Source organism: Paramisgurnus dabryanus, chromosome 11 (assembly GCF_030506205.2).
Source record: "Paramisgurnus dabryanus chromosome 11, PD_genome_1.1, whole genome shotgun sequence".
Taxonomy (NCBI): domain Eukaryota; kingdom Metazoa; phylum Chordata; class Actinopteri; order Cypriniformes; family Cobitidae; genus Paramisgurnus; species Paramisgurnus dabryanus.
The window spans coordinates 3464009-3484015 of NC_133347.1; the positions used below are offsets into that span (position 1 = coordinate 3464009).

General features: G+C 39.5%; 1 protein-coding gene across 1 annotated transcript in view; it reads right to left on the reverse strand.

The window, feature by feature from the left end:
- Nucleotides 1-508: 508 nt before the first annotated feature.
- Nucleotides 509-20007, reverse strand: part of grm6a (glutamate receptor, metabotropic 6a) — a 70549-nt gene continuing 51050 nt past the window's right edge. Inside the window, exons 6-12 of the mRNA XM_065248140.2 lie at nucleotides 17357-17497; nucleotides 16965-17165; nucleotides 12652-12791; nucleotides 11946-12569; nucleotides 7722-8033; nucleotides 6158-6403; nucleotides 509-1722 (exon numbers count right to left, since the gene is read on the reverse strand). Of these exons, the coding sequence (XP_065104212.1) occupies nucleotides 6161-6403; nucleotides 7722-8033; nucleotides 11946-12569; nucleotides 12652-12791; nucleotides 16965-17165; nucleotides 17357-17497 (1661 nt within the window). The 3' untranslated portion in view covers nucleotides 509-1722; nucleotides 6158-6160. The remainder of the gene's footprint in view (nucleotides 1723-6157; nucleotides 6404-7721; nucleotides 8034-11945; nucleotides 12570-12651; nucleotides 12792-16964; nucleotides 17166-17356; nucleotides 17498-20007) is intronic.

The following is a 20007-nucleotide window of genomic DNA, read 5'->3' on the forward strand; positions in this document are numbered from 1 at the left end:
ATCATTACCAAGTAGGCTACCAGGTTGAAAACGTATAATATTTATAATCTAATATTAATAACAAGTATACTATTAAAGTAGCCAAATGTTTTGCTGTATGATGATGCGATGACCACAATGTGGCAGTGTTGCGCAACAATGCACAGCCACTCACATTCACCTGAACTATTACAATACTCTAAAATGTCCTAAACACCCAAAATTATTTTGTTTATATGTCATTAAAACTGGGGAACATTTTAATTCTTAAAACTACGGATGGAAATTAGCCTTTGGCTAAATCCGGTACATGAAATGGAAATTTTATGTTAGAAATTGTGCATGGTCCCACTATAAAAAAAAAAAACATTTTCCTGAATGTTAATGATAACAACACTAAAATGCATGAGAATACGGACCCTTGTGTTTAGCTTGCAATAAAATAAGTAGGCTTTTACTGCCTTTATGAAATATTAGTATAGTATTGAAAATTGTATAATATACTGTATAAAAGGACAACAACAGGCGCTGACATTATTAAAACATTTATTATTCTGGCATGCATGAAAAGCACTGACCATATATACAGTCTATAAACATCTGTTTAAAAACTTGCTGTAGGGCATTATTACATTATTTTTGTGAACAAAAACTGTAAACTGCAAGATTCAGAAGAGTAAGTTTCATTCAGAGCACAGAACTGTACTGTATTACATCTTGTCTGAATTGCTTTGTCTGTTTACAACTTTAAACAATTCAGCTTCAGATCCAAGTAAATTTACTTGTAACAAATATAAAGATGTCAAGGTCTTGTTAAAAGTGATCAAACATACATACATACAGCAATCATGTTACACGGGTAACACAATAATAAGACTTGTCAGAGTTTCCCATGCAAACTGTCAGTCAAGCACAAAATAATACTTATATTCTTTTTTTCTTCTTCTATTTACAAAGTAAAGCCAGTTTCCATGTACATTAAACTCACGATGCATTTTGGATGCTGTATTGATATTTTTTATCCGGATATCCTTTCCAGGTTTTTCTACACAAGCACCAACATATCTTTGGCCATGGAGATCAATCAATAAAGAATTATTATAAACATTATTTAATAAAATAAAAAAACACTAACTGATAACACCAAGTTAAACTATTTTCAATAAATATAAAAGTTAAAACATGATATATAAGATGCATAACTCAACTTAAAACAGGGTCTAAGTCATTGTTTCATCTTATAATCTAAAATAAAATTGTGTAATATGACACAGTTTGAGCTAATCTGTATGGTTAAAAGTGAGGAAAAGAGAGTATTTATCAGATCTGGTGTTCTTTCATCAGTGCAATAATGTCCAAAACTACACCACTGTAAACACCTCATGCTTATATCTTATTACATTAATCATTACATTAATCACACAGTAAACTCAATAACCAAAATGACATTCGTATCAAGGTAAAAAAGGAAGAGAAAAGAGATGTTAATCCAAATTGTGCTGTGCTATCTTCGAAAATCCTCTGCATGGGAAAAGCTTTGAACACTTTCTATCTACGAAGCATTTCAAGTGTTAAACAAAGATGCTTGATAAAGTGTTTTCTGTTCGCAGCGTTTGCGGTTTGTGTTTCACAGCATGTTGGCTTTGTTACCGTCCACACCTGGAACCAATAAAATATAACCCAGCAAAACTCTGATTCTGTTCCCTTGTGATCTGAAATGTAAACAGCTGTTCCAAGGGTCATCTGTAAATACAAAGACAGTTTTGTAAATACGAGAAACTCAGCAACAGTCACAAACAATGTATTGAATGAAGAGTAAACTGTCTGCACAAATAGACAGTGGTCCCAAACCAAGTTGGTAAGTTTGACTGGTTAGTGAGTGACCCAGTAAGCCCCTACTGGTAGAGGATGTAATGACAACCACTGTAGGGAAAAAAAATCCAAGCAAGGCAACCACAAATTCGGATAGAAAAGTACAAAAGCTTTCATTGGTAAAAAGGTCCTAATATGTACCATTTAGGTACTGATGTGTATTTGGGACCAATATGAAATACTAATATGCACTCTTTAGGTACAAAGGTGTACTTTGTGAAAGTGACAGGTGTGCAGGGAGGTATAATTTAATTGTAAAAATGTTTTGCCTTTTAAAGTCTTCAAAATATTTTTTTAAATATAAGTTACCTTCAAAGAAAATCATGACTTTATACTTACAGAGCCACTGCATCGTGTTTTCTTTTGACAGCATCTAGTCTCACAATATCTCATCAGACCTCTCACTAAGACCTCTCTGTGCTTTTTAGTACGAATTTCAGCACAAAAGGTCAAGCAACAACAAAAATTTTGTGTGACAAAGGCTTCTGGACATAAAAAGTCTTGCGTGCACGTTGGTTCTCCCTCCTAACAACTTTCTCTTCAAAGCACCATCCACCATTGACAGATCTAGAGAGAAAGCAAGATCACGTCTTATGTGTCTGCTCAGAATAGATCATGGCTCTTTTTATATCCGACTCTTGGACAAAAATGCATCATGGAGTCAGTTCTGTTGGACGTGGGTGTTTTCTACTATAACTTAAGTGAATCATGGCGGTTTGGTCGTATTTCCTATGACTGCAGGCAAATACAGTCCTCTCATGGTTATATCTCTCATGAATACACATTGTAGAAGCTGTTCTTGATGTCAGTAAGGGAATGCCATCAAAACTGCTGCTTTAGGCGAAGACATTTTTTTGGAGAAAGTGATTCACCATTCCTCCTATTCATTGCAGTCTCAGTGGGATAACAATGGTGAGGATTTTGAAGTAGCTACATTTAAAGAAAGTAAGATGTGAAAATGTATGTATTGTTTTCCCATTCAAAACTCACTGGTATGATGCTGGGGTGATGCGGTGGGTTGCCGGGGTGTCGCTATGCAGTTTTCTGTGTTTTCCACTAAGCCACATCAAGTAGTGCTTAATTTAATCATATTTTATTATTTCTTTTACAGATATTTTCATATTTACTGACTGTAAATCACAAAAAGCATTAGAAGCTTAAAACGACTATTAATGTGAGCACAGTACTGTTGTTCAACCAGCTGGATGTTTGTCCAGAGTAATTCATCATATACTGACATAACAGACTGTCTCTCTGTGGTTTCTGGAAATAAAATCCCTTATTTAAGGGCACAGGAGTGATAGAGCGAGTGTGAGATCTAAAACCAACACACAGGTCATAAAGTATAACTGTCGGTCAGCTGCAGTGGCGGCCGGTGACTTCTTTTTGAGGGTCACAACATGTATTTAACCTGTCATGTGTGTCGCTCGTCATGTCAAATTATGTGCATCATGTGTCATGTAAAAATCTGTGACTGCTGCAGATGCTTCGAATGGGTTTATGATAAAAGAGACGCTCACGGTTGCCAGATACTCGCTTAACCTCATGTGTAATCAGAGTTAAGTCTTAAGTTAGTGTCTTGTGAGTATTTTGTGAATGTGAACGTCTCTTTTATCGCACGTGTGCAGCAGGAACATATTTTGACATGATGCACTGAACACATATTTTGAATTCACACCCCTCGGAAGAGAAGTCAACGTGCACCACTGTTCAGTTGTCAAACAAATATATTTTTTCCCATGATTTCTATTACACTGTAACTGTGGGTTCACACCAGCCACGTTTAAGGCGTCAAATTCGCGTGTACCGCACCTAGTTGCCGCTTGAACAGTTTGAGTTTACTCGCTTCATTGGCGTGTGAAATTCTAGTCATCGAGACATTCACGTGGAAATTCGCGTCATGGGAGGGGCTTCTGTGACTCCGCTCGCTTCCTGTAATCTTGTCACTACTAGAGCAAGCTCCTGATTGGTTAATGCGGCGTGTTATCCGCCAAAGTTCAAATTTTTCAATTTGCTTGTTTGCCGCGCCACTGCTCAATTTGCGTCATTCGCGCAAACTGGACATGCGAATGAGGCGGAATCACGTCTACCACGCCGCACTAAACGCCTCATTCGCGCCGCAAGACATCCAGACGCGCGTCAATGCGTCTTAAACTTGACTTAACATTGAAATTGCGCTTGATGCCTCTACCCTGGCTGGTGTGAACGCAGCATTAAAAAATGCTTTTTTGTCATTTCAAAATATGTGTTCGGCGCGTCATTTGTGAACCTATGTACACCACGAGTCATGTCAAAATACGTGCCTGCTGCAGAAGCTTCTAACGAGTTTATGATAAAAGAGACTCACACATTTGCCAGATACTCACTTAATCTCATGTGTAATCAGAGTTTAGTGTCTTGCGAGTATTTTGTGAACACGTCTCTTTTATCGTGCATGTGCAGCAGGCACGTATTTTGACATGACGCACTGAGCACATATTTTGAATTTGCGCTCCTCGGAAGAGAAGTCACCGGGCACCACTGTTCAGTTGTAAAACAGATGATTTTATTTATGATGATTTCTATAACACTGTAAAAAACGCATTTTTGTCAAATCAACATATTTTATGTTACTTTAACTTAACAAATTAATTTAAATGATTTCAACTTGTTTTCATAAGTAATGTCAACTTGTCACAGGTCAAAACTTAAAATAGTAGGTTGAATTGACTTGTAGAACACTTGTTTGAACTTTATGCTGCATGTTTTACAGTGTAGTGTTTGTTGTCAATGACTAAAGTAAGGCTGTCACTAATGATTGTTTTGATCATCAATAATCAGACAATTATTTTTTGATTAATCAATTAATTGGATAAATATTAAAATTAGATTTTTTGCTTATTACATCAACATAAATCACTAAATAAGGGTATTTATGTGTAAAAGTGTACTTTAAAAAGTCAAAATTGAGAAAAGAGAGAGAGAGAAAATTGACAGCTGCTATTGATTTGCTGGCACAATGGAGTTTCAATTTCAACTACCATCATTGCATCAGTGTCTGCATTTCATCAGCTCATTTGCATTTTAAAGGACACACGCAAAACAAAATTTTTGCTCACACCTACAACGTGGCCATTTCAACATGCTATAATAAATGATCTGTGGGGTATTTTGAGCTAAAACTTCACATACGCACTCTGGGGACACCAAAGATTTATTTTACATCTTTAAAAAATATTCATAATATGACCCCTTTAATTCTGAGATTTTATATCCTAAATAAAACACCATACGTTTGTCTTGTTTTTAAAGAGTAAAATGTGTCAAAACATAATAAACAAAACACATTTTAAGAAATAATGTTCCCTGTGAAGTGTGCAAACCAATTGTTAATGACATTCATATTCAGATTTTCTTAATCAATTACTTTCAGTGTAATCAATTTCATTGATAAAATCAGAATTTTAGAATCAAAATATGAAACAAGATCTGTTAAAATAGGATTTAAAAGAAGAGAACGTGAGTTTTATCTGTTTTATGACGATATCCATTAAAATGGATGAAGTTTACTGTGTCTTACTCAATGCGCTCATTTTTATGCATGCTTTTAATGCTTTCAGTGTCTGTTTGTGCACCAAAATATCAATGCAACCCGGTGGAATATCCAAATCATCCAGCATCATTTTGTGCAGCTTTAGTGATTTTTGCTTCCAGTAGCTAAATAAGGTAAATGTGCTGCTTTAGACTCTGTGTAATGAGAAAGCAAATGTGTGCTGGAGAGATAGAGAACAAGCAGAAAAGAAACCCAAAAGCATTTCACTGCAAAAATTGAGCAGAGAGAAAGAGTAGGAGAGAGAGAGAGAGAGAGAGAGAGAGAGAGAGAGAGAGAGAGAGAGAGAGAGAGAGAGAGAGAGAGAGAGAGGTGGAGACGAAGAGAAAGATGTTATGGATCTGAAACAGCACTCAATACAACTCACTTAAAAGGATTCAGGGCACCTTAAATATTGATTTTAAGGCATTGAGTTCTCCAGTAATCCCATCTTCAGAGCTTTGAGGACAGTTTATTGCAATAAAATTTATTAGCGAATGGCATTTCTCAGCAGATTTACTGTTATAAGTCATTTGAGGGCAGCTTGGTGTAAACCAATAGAGACAGGATATCTTGTTGCAGCACACATTGTAAAACATAACTCAGACGCTTAAAGTCTCACTTGGTAAACAAGGATTCATTTCAAATTTTAGGGCACCTTAAAATCTCTGCTGTAGGCCAGATGACCTATTGTATTGTGTTGCATTGTTTATTATCATATATTACAGGGCATGTTACCTGCTACTGCGTCCTGTCCGGCTCGATTTTCGTCTCTCCGTTTTGCTTGTCGTTCAAGGATTTCTGTGATAGCCGCGAGGACATGGTGGCGGCTTGGACCACGGCCTTAAAGCTGCGCTTTCGTTTCTGCACGTTCTGCTCCGGGTGGAAGATGATGACGTAGACTTTCGGTATGTAGAGCATCCCCAGAGACACAGAGGCACTGAGACTCATGGACACAGTCAGCGTCGTCGTCTGGATGAACATCTACATCACACAAAGAGGGTTACGGGCACAGGACCACCAAAATGCTCACCCTTATGAAAACGACCAAGTTTTTTTTACAGTTAAAGTGATTGCAAAACACAACTGGTAGCCTTATGTAAAAACAATTTTACTACAATATTAACAATGTTTTTAACCACGCCCCTCGGAAAAGAAGTCACAAGCTGTCACTGGGGAAGACACATACTAACAAAAACGCATACATTATTATTCAATTACAGTCGCTTTGGATAAAACCGTCCACTAAATGCGTAAATGTAAATGAGACATCTTTATATCACAGTTGTTTCTCCCATAAAAGCAATGTTTGAGCAAAAAAGCGTTCTGCTGGGACACGCCACAACCCACATGCTTAAAATAGTCATATGTGGATGTCATGGCCAAAAAAATGCCTACAAAGAGACATTTTCATATACAAAGTAACACATTGCATTAGCAGCGAGAACTAAAGTGGGAAGCAACCTTGGCTGTTTAATCAATGAAGCAACGACTAAAGCTTTAATTCCTGCTGACGAGGCTTTTGGCTTTATGAAGATGTAGAGCAGACATTGTCTTTCAGGCTCCCAAACATTCCCGTTATCATCCACCTCCCACATTAAAACCCTCAGAACCTCATTGGTGGGCGGAAGCGCCTTTGTCTCTGTGTCACGGTGTGTCTTTGGGAGATAGAGGGAAAAAAATGACTTCCTCTTTCTCATCTCATCCCCTTCCCCGTCTGCAATATCAAAAGCCCTTCAAAACAGAAACTGTGCGCAATACAACTTGGACTCGCTATCATGAGACTGGCAGGTTGGTGCTTACTGGAATGGCTTTATATTGAAATGACTTCATTTCACATCACTTACTATTCCGAGACTTAAACGTCGGCTAAGCTTTGCTCTTTTGTTGAGGGATTGAAGAGCACATGCTGTTGTGTAAACACATGAAGTCGTTTAATAGAAGTGTTGCATTTCCTATAGGATGACAATTGAAACTTTAATGTGTGATATTGCTCTCTGTCCTATTTTAAATGTGTGACGACTGGATGAATCATTTTACAACAGCAACATTTTGAGTCAAATTCTTAATGTCAGAGAATACTGCAATAGGGCATACGCACGATTACATACGTTTTGCACGAGGAGATTACATACAATGTCAATGCAAAGACGCAAATAGATGCAAACTCACGTGGGGCGACACAAATCATGCAAATTTGGTGACGCAGATGCCGCGAAAACACGCGCTATTTGTCTCAATCAAGTTAAAAAATTCAATTGGCATGACATGAAGCAAATAAATACATGTTCTCCAATCTGACCTTTTCTGTGGACTGGGCCGTGCCGAAGAAAATCGGCACGAATGCCAGCCACACGATGCAGGTGGTGTACATAGTAAAGCCGATGGGCTTGGCCTCGTTGAAGGTCTCGGGCACACCCCTGCTCTTGACAGCGTAGACGGTACAGGTGACCATCAGTACGATGCTGTAGCTCAGGCAACAGATGAGGGACAGGTCAGACATGTCGCACTTCAGGATGCCACGTGCCAGCTCTGGATTTGGGGGACGCAGTTCGTCGTAGTCCACAATGGTGTGCGGTGGCACGACACCGAACCAGACGAAAACACCCACAAGCTGCGGAGACAGAACCGTGAGCTTATTATTAATGGCCGGGTTGCACCAGACTCGTTGAGAGCCGCTGTTAGATTGATGGAGAGTAAAGTGCAACAGAGGCTGTGTTTAAGATCTTCTCCAGGCACCTATTTGTACAAGATTACCGGTTAAAACAGACCACCTTTCAGCTCGACTGCTCCTAATAATGGCTTTTAAAGTGCTTTTTTGAGGATACAAAAGTTTAATATCCGTCTTTATAACGTAGTGTAGGTGTGAAGGGCCACCGGGTGAAAACAGCTGTTTAACTTATTTTTACTTTTATGTCCAAAGGTAAAAGTACAACAGGATCAACACACTTTTTTAATAGTCTTCATTAGGTGTTGATGTGTTAACTTTGTCTAATGTGTTGACACCCAAAAATGATGATACATTTTGTAATCATTTACTTGCCCTTATCTTTTTCTAGTTTATTTTGAAGATACACTCACCTAAAGGATTATTAGGAACACCATACTAATACTGGTTTGACCACTTTTTGCCTTCAGAACTGCCTTAATTCTACGAGGCATTGATTCAACAAGGTGCTGAAAGCATTCTTTAGAAATGTTGGCCCATATTGATAGGATCGCATCTTGTAGTTGATGGAGATTTGTGGGATGCACATCCAGGGCACGAAGCTCCCGTTCCACCACATCCCAAAGATGCTCTATTGGGTTGAGATCTGGTGACTGTGGGGGCCATTTTAGTACAGTGAACTCATTGTCATGTTCAAGAAACCAATTTGAAATGATTCGAGCTTTGTGACATGATGCATTATCCTGCTGGAAGTAGCCATCATAAGATGGGTACATGGTGGTCATAAAGGGATGGACATGGTCAGAAACAATGCTCAGGTAAGCCGTGGCGTTTAAATTATGCCCAATTGGCACTAAGGGACCTAAAGTGTGCCAAGAAAACATCCCCCACACTATAACACCACCACCACCAGCCTGCACAGTGCTAACAAGGCATGATGGATCCATGTTCTCATTCTGTTTACGCCAAATTCTGACTCTACCATCTGAATGTCTCAAAAGAAATCGAGACTCATCAGACCAGGCAACATTTTTCCAGTCTTCAACTGTCCAATTTCGTGCAAATTGTAGCCTCTTTTTCCTATTTGTAGTGGAGATGAGGGGTAGCCGGTGGGGTCTTCTGCTGTTGTAGCCTATCCGCCTCAAGGTTGTGCGTGTTGTGGCTTCACAAATGCTTTGCTGCATACCTCTGTGGTTATTTCAGTCAAAGTTGCTCTTCTATCAGCTTGAATCAGTCGGCTCATTCTCCTCTGATCTCTAGCATCAACAAGGCATTTTTGCCCACAGCACTGCCGCATACTGGATGTTTTTCTCTTTTCACACCATTCTTTGTAAACCCTAGAAATGGTTGTGTGTGAAAATCCCAGTAACTGAGCAGATTGTGAAATACTCAGACCGGCCCGTCTGGCACCAACAACCATGCCACGCTTAAAATTGCTTTAATCACCTTTCTTTCCCATTCTGACATTCAGTTTGGAGTTCAGGAGATTGTCTTGACCAGGACCACACCCCTAAAGCATTGAAGCAACTGCCATGTGATTGGTTGATTAGATAATTGCATTAATAAGAAATTGAACAGGTGTTCCTAATAATCCTGTAGGTGAGTGTATTTCAATCAAAGATGGTAAGCACACATTTGCGTTTCCATAGTAGGACAAAGAACTACTATGGAAGTCAACGGGTACCGTTAACTGTGTGTGTGTGTTTTTTCCTCAAAAGAAACATCTTAAATACAAAATCTGCACATAAAGTTTCATATTACAGAGTGACTCATCCTCATCAGGTAAACTTTCTGATAAACTTGTTCGGCTGGTAGGAGAACAGCAGCCGGGTGGCCGGCGTGTTGCTGTCGAGACAGATGTTGCTGTCAGAAAGCTCGGTGGAGCACTCGCATCGGTGACGCATCCGCCAACATGCGCTGGAGGAGGTGCTGAAGGAGAAACGTCCTGCTGTCAATCATTCTCACCCTCCGTTAATCTCGCCTCCCCCGCGCTTCTTTCCAATGAGTCATGCACATCATTTCGGGGATAAACTACAAAGCACTTTGGAAATATTCTTCAAATCAGGCCATGTTTATCGGACAGGAGAGGGTCCTTCGTGTCCCCTGTAACACTTATAGCCATTATTGATGCTGAATCTGTTGCTTTCGCACATTTAGCCTGGCACAAGCGAAAGCCAAGCACTCAACCTGATGATGTGTGCAGCTTATCAGTGTCTGCAGAGCAACCAAACACAGCGAAATCTGCCTGTCTGGATGCTGTTATTGACAAAACCAACACATTAATCCACATGAACATGTTTAAAGTCAGATAACATTATTGTAGCTTTAGGTAACTACTGCCTCCTTTTGAGTCTCCTTCATTAGTTAAATGGGAATGCCTGACCTCACATTCCTTGTGGAAGCTATCACAATAAGTTTTAAAAGATGAGATAATATTTAAAAGGTAAATATTGATATTCGTAGTTAGGGCTGGCTTCTGAATGTCCGCTTTCTTGTGTACCTTCCTCGTTTTTGGATGGCGCCGCCTCCTCAGAGTCCTCTTAACCCTCACCCATTACCAGAAGCTAGTTATTATAGTTTATAAAGTTTTAAATATGGATATGTTTCTTACAAAATTGCATTGATTTCCCTTTAGAGGGTCTTTGTTAACCACCTGAAGCCATGTTGATTACTTCTGTGAAGGATGGATGGACTTATTTGAACTTCAAATCGAAAGCACCATTTACTACCATTATAAAACTTGGAACACCAAGGACATTTTCTAATATAATGGCTTAGAAAATTTTCTAATATAATGGCTTAGAAAATTTCATTTTTGGGTGAACTATCCCTTTAACTGTTCACAGGTTCACTTAAATCCGAAAACTCGAGGTCCGACCCGAGCGGGTTCGGGTCTAAAAGTTTCACGTGTCCCTCGGACACGGGTCGGGTATACTATTAGCGACATCGGGTAATTAAAAATGAATGTGTTTTTGCTGAAGGGACCCAAGACGACCAAACTATCTCGCATGTGTGCATCGAGTCCCTTTCCAATCTTTCCTCTGTTTGCCAAGAGCGCTTGCGACATTGTGTGGCTGGCGGTAGGTTAATTTTTGTTGTGACACATGTCAGTCAATTTTAAATGTACATTTTAGCGGTTACCTTGGTAAAGCGAAGCAGTGGGCCAAATTGGTTGCAAGGCCACCGTGTTTTTTTTATGTCTGACTGATGCGTGTGGGGCTGCACACTGCACACACGTCGGTGCCGTTTACATTCGGGTCAAGTCGGGTTAAAAAAAAGTCACTGGTTTGTCTCGGGTTGGGTCTTTCTTTTAAAAAAAATTATTTAGGCACGTCAGGTTCAGGAAAAAGTGATTCGGGTCATTTCGAGTCGAGTACATTTCTTTGGACCCAAGAAGACCTCTACTTTGAATTACGTTTGATATTGTATGAAATGAACAAATAAACTTTAGCCTTGTCCTGCCTTACTAACAAAAAGTATCTAGTATGCGGGATGCATACCCGACTAACAGCAATAAATACAACAGGCCTTATAAGATATTATAAAAAAAAAATTTCTTTAACCAAACTGTGCTGCATTAAACACATTTAACCAAAATATAAATGTATTTTTTACAATTTTTACATACTATAAGTATGCACTTTTTGTACCTTTATAAACTTTGTAAATTAAATCGCTCTGCAAAACAAGTATAGCAAATTATTTCCAATGAACTAAGTTTGGATGCACTTATTCAAATCTCACACACTATTTAGCACGTGTACTATGTGAAATAGCATGCAGGCTGCGGGAAGCAAAAATGTAATTATCATCCCATTAGCATCAGCTTTCCAAAACCAGCCACACATTATTGCTCACCTGTACTGAGATCAGTACGAATGTAATCACAAGCTGCGAAGTGGGGCTGATGAATTTCGGCGGCGTGACAGACTTTTTGCCCTGCTCGAAGATGCGATAGATGCGATTGGTCTTGGTGAGCATGGCCGAGTACGTAATGCACATGCCCAGACCCAGCAGCAGCCTGCGGAAAGCACACACCACCGTCTCGGGCTCGGCGATCATGAGGAACGTGATGAAATAGATGAGAAAGATTCCGGTCAGGAGCACGTAGCTAAGCTCACGTCCCGCGGCTCTCACGATGGGCGTGTCGTTGAAGCGGACGAAGGTGACGATGACCGACAAGGTGGCGAATATGCCGAGAATGGCCAGGAAAAGAGGAATGATGGCCCAGGCCGAATGCCACTCCAGTTTGATGATGGGTGTGGGCCGGCATGCCGTGCGGTTGGGGGTGGGACGCATGTCGAAGGGACACGTCTCGCAGTTGAACTCGTCGGCTTGAAACTGGTACCCATCGCAGAGTTCGCAGTGCCAGCAGCAGGGTACGCCTTTCACCATTTTCTTCCGCTCTCCGGAGCGACACGGAAAACTGCACACAGAATCCGGAATCTGAGTGGATCCATCGCTCCACTGCATTTCCTCTACCTGACAAAACATGAACATCTTTTAATAAGAGAAATAGATGAATGAAAAGAACTGTCCTAAATGAAAACTGATATGAAGTTACGTTGATTCGCAGGTTATTGGTCCACTGGCCGATGACTTTGTATCCTGGATTGGTGGTGTTGCTCATCTGGTACTGGAAGATGTCGTAACGTCCAGGAGCGTCGCCGTTTTCATTAAACAAGACCGCAGTTCCGGCACTACCTGACAATGACAAAACAAACTGGAATTATTTGACATCAGAAAACAAACGTCCTCATTTAGAGGTCAAACGTGTAAACAATTGCAGATAGGGCTAAGCAAATGAAATGATAATTTCATCACAGTTTTTCAATATTTTACTATGTTCTTACCTCAACTTGGACAAATTAATACATCCCTATCTTTTCTCAATGCATGCACTTCATCTTTGTACAATGGGTCGTGAATATGTTAGCATTTAGCCTAGCCCCATTTATTCCTTAGGATCCAAACAGGGATGAATTTAGAAGAAAATCGCTACGTTTTATTTTGTGCCACCATACATACTCGTGTAACTACTCATGTAACAGTTTTTAAATAGGACAATCATGGAAGTGTTTGGTGGCTTTTAAATTCATCCCTGTTTGGATCCATAGGAATGAATGGGGCTAGGCTAAATGCTAACACATTCACGACGCGCTGTACAAAGATGAAATGCACGCATTGACTAAGATAGGTATGTATTAATTTGTCTAAGTTAAGGTAAGAACATAGTAAAATATTGAAAAACAGTGGTGTTTTCCTTTAAATAAAACAAAACGTGCGATCTTCAGTTTCTGAGAGCATGACCACAGTCAGAGGTATCATGAGGAGATGTCAAGTGCTAGAAACCCTGAACACCTCCTCTTCCTGTCACTCCTTCTCCACAGAGACTCCCGAACATCTTCACTTCGCTCTACAACCATCTGTCGTATAGACGCTCTATTCATGCATACTTTATCCTGCTGAATATTACATGTGGTGATATCTGTTTTAGTCCTTAATAAGATTTTAAAAGAACTGTCTGTCCAAAATAACTAACATACAGCGATCATTTATTCACCTTCATACCTGAATTCATAGGTTGCTATTTTAACGATCTAAGACCATGGTGTAAAGCGCATGCTGCAGGTGCACTTAGGGCGCGTCCAAATCCACTGCTAGATCAAAGATGGAAGAAACTATTCTTTAAATGAGTTATGGGTGTGTTTGAGTCTTATCTCCTATTCTCTTTAAAAGTCAGTCATGCTTGCACCATGGCAGATTCGCTATTTACAGGTTTCCCACACCTTAGTCAACTTCAAATTCAAAGACCTTTCAAGGACTTTCCAGGTCTAATACCCTCAAATTCAAGGACTAAATGTGGGGACACATTTCAAGTGAGAGCAAGGTTACATCGTGTTACCTTTTAAGATACATTGTTACAGTTCCCTCTCGAGGGAACTCGCGCTGTGTCACTGCGGTGACACTTTGGGGACGCCTCCAGGGGTAAGTGTGTCTGAATGTGTGTATCAAATTCAACCAATGGTGAGGCTTAACGACAAAGACAGGGTGACGCGAGAGCCAGGAAGTATATCGCTATCTGAAATATTGTCAAAGATGGCGTTACAGGGATGCAGGAAGTATGGCAAAGGAGACGCAGCGTCTCATTCCCTTCTCAGAGAACAACAGTTACATACGTAACCCAAATGTTTTCTTTTGTCAAACACAACTATATGCAAAAAAGCCTACACTACACAGGGAATAATATGGATTTTTTTCCAGAAAACTTCTTGCATAAAATAGATTCAAGCACTTTCAATGACCTGTATCTATGTATGTATATTTTCAAAAACTTCCCAGGGCCTTGAATTTTTTCACCCAGATTCACAAACTTTCAAGGACCCATGGGAACCCTGTATTTACATCCTTAGATGAAGGATCACGACTGGATGAATGTGTGGATATCTATCTATTATATGCAGATATATAAACAATATCCACCTTTAGTATTTAAACAGAATTTGATTGAATTATTTGTGTTAAACAAAATTTTCAAACCCTCTGTTTGTTACAATGAACCCCACCTATGGGGTAAGTTGTCACGTTTGCTCTCCTGTCACTTACGGTGTAATTGTATGATAATGGCAGGTCCCACAAACAAACTTTAAGTGTTCATTTGTAGCATAAATGTGTGTGTTGATTGTGTAAAAAAAATAATAATCTAACTTAAATATTTTTTGAATGATAGAGCCAAAGCCAAAAAGCGTTACTTTGTGCCCTGCTTTCCCTACACCATCATCTACCATGCTTAAACCAAAGAGATATGGCGAAAAGAGTAGTCAGGAGATTAGTGATGATGACAGCATGTAAGACGTCTGTGCCATGAATAGTTTGAGTACCAGGCAACATCTCCAGGTCCTCCTTTAAGAACCAGGCCAAAAAAGTGATGTGCACCGCTGACCATAATGCTTTTAAAAGGATAATAAAAGTACAGTCTGTACAGTACACTATATTCCAAAGAAGATGATCTTTGGTCTGACTGTTCCTCACAGTAGCTTCAGAAGACATGAAATATAACACACGAGTCTTTCATGACACTTTAATGATGTTTTTTTGGTCATCTTCGAATGACAGAACAGCTAAGATCTTCTTTTGTGTCACTGATAAAGCATCATAGCAGTTTGGAATGACATAAGAGTGAATAAATGATGATGAAATTACATTTCTAGGTAAAACTGAAACTTTAAATGTAAACATTTAGCTAAATGTTTTCCATGTGCAAGTCAATCTGAGTACAGTATTGTGCAAGAGCTTTGTTGCATACATTTTTATTCTGTTTTTGTATATACATTTCTGCATTTTAATCAAGAGACTTATGCACAGTACTGTATGCATATTTACTTTACTAGATCACTTCCCATAAACAACACATCATTAAAAACTAATATCCTTAAGTTACCCCTTAAGACCTTAAAGAAACAATTTTGCTTCCGCTGTTTGCACATCCTGTGTAGGAAGACAGATTTATTAGAATTTTTGGGGTGAAACTAAGGACGTTCATGTGTTTATTTTGCATCAAAATAATGCACATTGCAGAAGATAGCCTCCAGGCAAACGCTCCACAAAATGATTTCAGAATGACGGTCCGACTGGAGCGTTGATGGAGCGCTTGAAAACATTTGAACAAATGTGAATGTATTTGCCAGAGGTTTGCATGAGTACACTGTCTGAAATAAAGTTACAATACCCTTCAAATAGGTCCCAATATGTACATGTATGTTGCTTTGCGGTACTAATTTGCACTCTTTAGGTACAAAAGTGTTCTTTTTAAAAGGGTACCGTCCCAGTGACAGCTTTTGTACCCTAATTTCAGATAGTGTACTCATGCAAACCTCTAGCAAATATATTCACATTTGCACAGATGTTTTGAGGCGTTCCATGAAGGAATTCCCATCAACGCTCCCACTTCCAGTCGGACCGTCATTCTAGAATCATTTTGAAAAACACAATCTCGAAGAAACTACCGTAGCACAGCTAGTAAGTACATGCATATAGAAAGTCGACATGACTCTAGGACTTGATGTTGTTTTACACTATTTTTGATTTAGGAAGCTCATGGTTGTATGGATAATTTTAATCATCTTTTTATGTTGCTTTGTCATTTTTAAAGCTCACATACCACATGTTTCTGCTCATTGAGTACCTATAGAGTAGTATTACATCCTTCATACCCCCGAAAAGTCTTTAGTTTTTACCAGATTTACAAAAGACAGATCAGAAAGCACCAGATTCGGGATGCGTCCAGCCGGAGGAGTGAGTCACGAGCAAACAACACACACAAAACATTATCCTACTATTTCTGGATAACTTATGATTCACTACATGTTTGTTTCGTTTACATTATATGCACTTACGTGCCGATTGCCAACAAAACACAGACATCCTCGTTCGCTCTCACTCTGATAGACATGTGGGCGGGCTTTTCCAGAGGAAGTGCCCATAAAAGGAATAAGGGGGGTCACTGATATGTAACGAGTACCCATGTTCGAAAAAAACTTGTAGGAAAGAGGAAGCATGAGTTCAGCCCAGAAATACTCCGTCAGATGCTCAACTACTTTTTCAACATTTTGCATTTGTTTATCATGAGGATTATAATTCTTTAACTGTGTTAATAAGTCAGAATGAATGAAATCACATTAAACATCACTCAGTCACTATGTTCTTTCATTACAGACATATACTACTGAATATGTACATATATGGGTGATCCATGTCAATATGTACAACACTGTACACAACTACATACTTGTCATACATCAGACAAAAGCAAAACTTCTGCAGATTATTAAACGGGGGGCTGATGCCATCGCTCATGCCACTGTGATGTTGACTCACCGTTGAAGTTTACAGAGCGGATGTATTTGAGCAGCATGCGACCTTCCACTGGATCCATCTTATCACAGACGCCCGTAGCTCCCGGGCACAAATCCTGGTGCATGTTGTGCAAAGCATGAGCCATAGCATACACTGCATCAATTACAAACTGGACCTTTCCTTCCTGCTCGTAATGGGAATCGCGACTGATCCGTTCCTCTCCTGGAAGAGAGAGAATGACTAAAGGTGAAAGGTTATACAGCTAAAAGAAATTCAAATATTTTGATTGGAAACTCTCATGGGTTTTTAGTAGATATAGTTGTTAACATGTTAATGTTAAGTCCTCTTGTATTCTTGAATCCTAGCAACTTACAGTAGCTGAAGAATTCAGTTTTGATTCATGTTGCTCCTACCTGTGCATTTTTTCTTCTCTGGGTCGATCTTGATCCCCGGTCGTGTAAGTTTGCATCTGAAGTCGTCTTCCCAGAATTCAGCAAACCAGATATTTCTGCGGTTGTTCTCCAGGGATCGAGTAGTAAAGTACTGATCAAATCCTAAACAGAAAGGCCAATATTTTGAAATAAAAATTATAGTGCTGTTTATTTGCACATGCAGTCCGTGTTATTTTTCTACCCTATACCCAATCCTAGAATTAATCATTATTTTTAAATAAGAATGAAAATAACTTAAACACTAAATTAGTGTTCACAAGCAATAGCCATCATTTCATTGTCTAGAGCTCTATTTGGACGGTAATCGTTTCTCGTGGGGACGTAAGGTATTTTCATCATTTATGAGCTAGTCATTGATTTTATCTGAATCCAAAATGTGTTTTTCTCCGACCACTGGCTGAATTACCCACAGTTTTTTTGACAAACATCAAGGTCGTGTGGTAATTAAATTTGCCATCCGAATCCAGATTTCTGGGTTTATAAAAGGGGATCAATGCAAAAGTCATTCTGCACTTCCTTTAAGACCACTAAAAAGCACCATATGGTGCACGCAGTTCACGTTTATTCTTCCTCAGTCAAGCGTTTTTCTTTGCGAGCATTTTAAACATCTTCATAACTGAAATGATGAGAAGTAGGGCACAATCTTTTATCGCTCTTCTACAGCAAGTGGGAGCTGATATAAATAAAGAGAAGAAAATCCCAAAAACATTCAAAATGTCTTTTATTAGCAGCAACAAGTGCTAAATACAATTTTAAAATTGCACAACAGTATTCCATATACATATTATCAAGTATCCGGGTCATGTGAATAATCGTGTAATTAACCACATGTGCAAAGCATTTCCAGGGGCTCTATTTTAACGATCTGAAACGCAAGTGTGAAGCGCAAAACGCAAGTGAGTTTGTGGGCGGATCTTGGGCGCTGTTGCTATTTTCCCGGCGGGAGAAATAACTCATGCGCCAGGCGCAAATCAATAAGGGGTTTGTCTGAAGTAGGTTCATTATTCATAGGTGTGGTTTGGGCGTAACCTCAAATAAACCAATCAGAACGCTATCCAAAATTCCCTTAAAATGCAAGGGCGCAAGTTCCATGGTGGGTTGCTATTATTATGACGGATTTACCAGGCGCACGTCAGGAGCGGTTCACAGCCGAGAAGACCGACGTTCTTGTAAGAGCAGTCAAAGACAGAGAAGTTGTTTTGTATGGGGATAGGAGAAACCCGCCTAAATCAGCGTTGGTTAAACAGGCGTGAGAGGAAATAGCCACAATTGTCTCACGAGCTGGCATCCCCAGGACGGCCGCAAGCGCTACAATGATGTCAGGAGACGGGGGAATCCCAAGCTTGCCAGCATAAATCGGGCACGCCGTGTAACGGGAGGTGGATCTGCTTCAGGACCTGACGCCAGCAGAGGACATCGCTGCGTCCACCCTCACCGCTGAAAGGGTTTGGGGGCTTTGAAATCGGACCCACACTGTAAAAAATACTTTGCTGCCTTAATTTTTTTTGTTGAATCAACTCAGATTTACAAGTCATTTCAACTTACTATTATTTATCTTGACTAGAGATGAGTTGTTATAACTACAGGTAAGTTGTTATAACTTATAAATTTAAGTTGACTTTTCTCAACTATATTTTATAAGTTGTGACAACTCATTTCTGTTGGCATGACTTGTAAATTTGAGTTGATATAACAAAAAAATTTAAGGCAGCAAAGTTTTCTTTACAGTGCAAGAAATGCAAGCAAGGTCCAACCCCAAAGTAAACTTACAAATCAAGTTCATATACATTAAGGTTTCTTATGAAAACATTTTAATTATTATTTACATAAAATAAACGTAATACAGCCACAGAAAATATTTTAATCGTTATTTGCATGAGAATTTTTTAATGCAGCCACACAATAAAACTATCACCACAAATGCTCACCACTATGATTTCCCTTATCTCATGTGTTAATATTTTTTATTGTAACAATTTATGATTTGCAAAAATAACTGTTGCATCTGTGTAGATTAGATAAGCAAAGTGAGTGCGCGTTGTGCACACTATACATTATGGTCAAGCATGCGCCCTTAAAATAGCATAATGAACCACGCGCAACGCGCCACTGACTTTAGACTAGTTTTTTTTGGTCAGTGGCGCAATTGTTTTTTGAAACTGCAAAATAGCATCAGGGATGGTTTGCGCCGGAACACGCCTCCTTTTTTGCGCTGAACCGCCCAGGGAGCGCAAGTTCATTCCCTAGTTTGCCGACCTGCGTCTGTGGAGGGAAAAACCCGCTGTGCGCCGGTGCAAAATACAAATGATAAATGCGTCACTGACAAAGTCAATTGCGCTGGGTGCAAGATAGGGCCCAATATGTTTTGAATTATAAACTCACACATCCAACACCAATTTATCTTCATCCGAATGCATGAGTTTTATTGCGGAGGAGGCATGCAAATGTATTTTTACAGACATTTTCATGAAAAACAATTACTGTCCGAATAGGGCTTAGGTTAACTATAGACCCGATATCAGGACTGCCAGGTGTTCACAGCAAAACCAGCATTTCGAGGGGGTTCATCTGCTAAAATTCGCATTCCTGGGGCTTAATATCACATTATTACA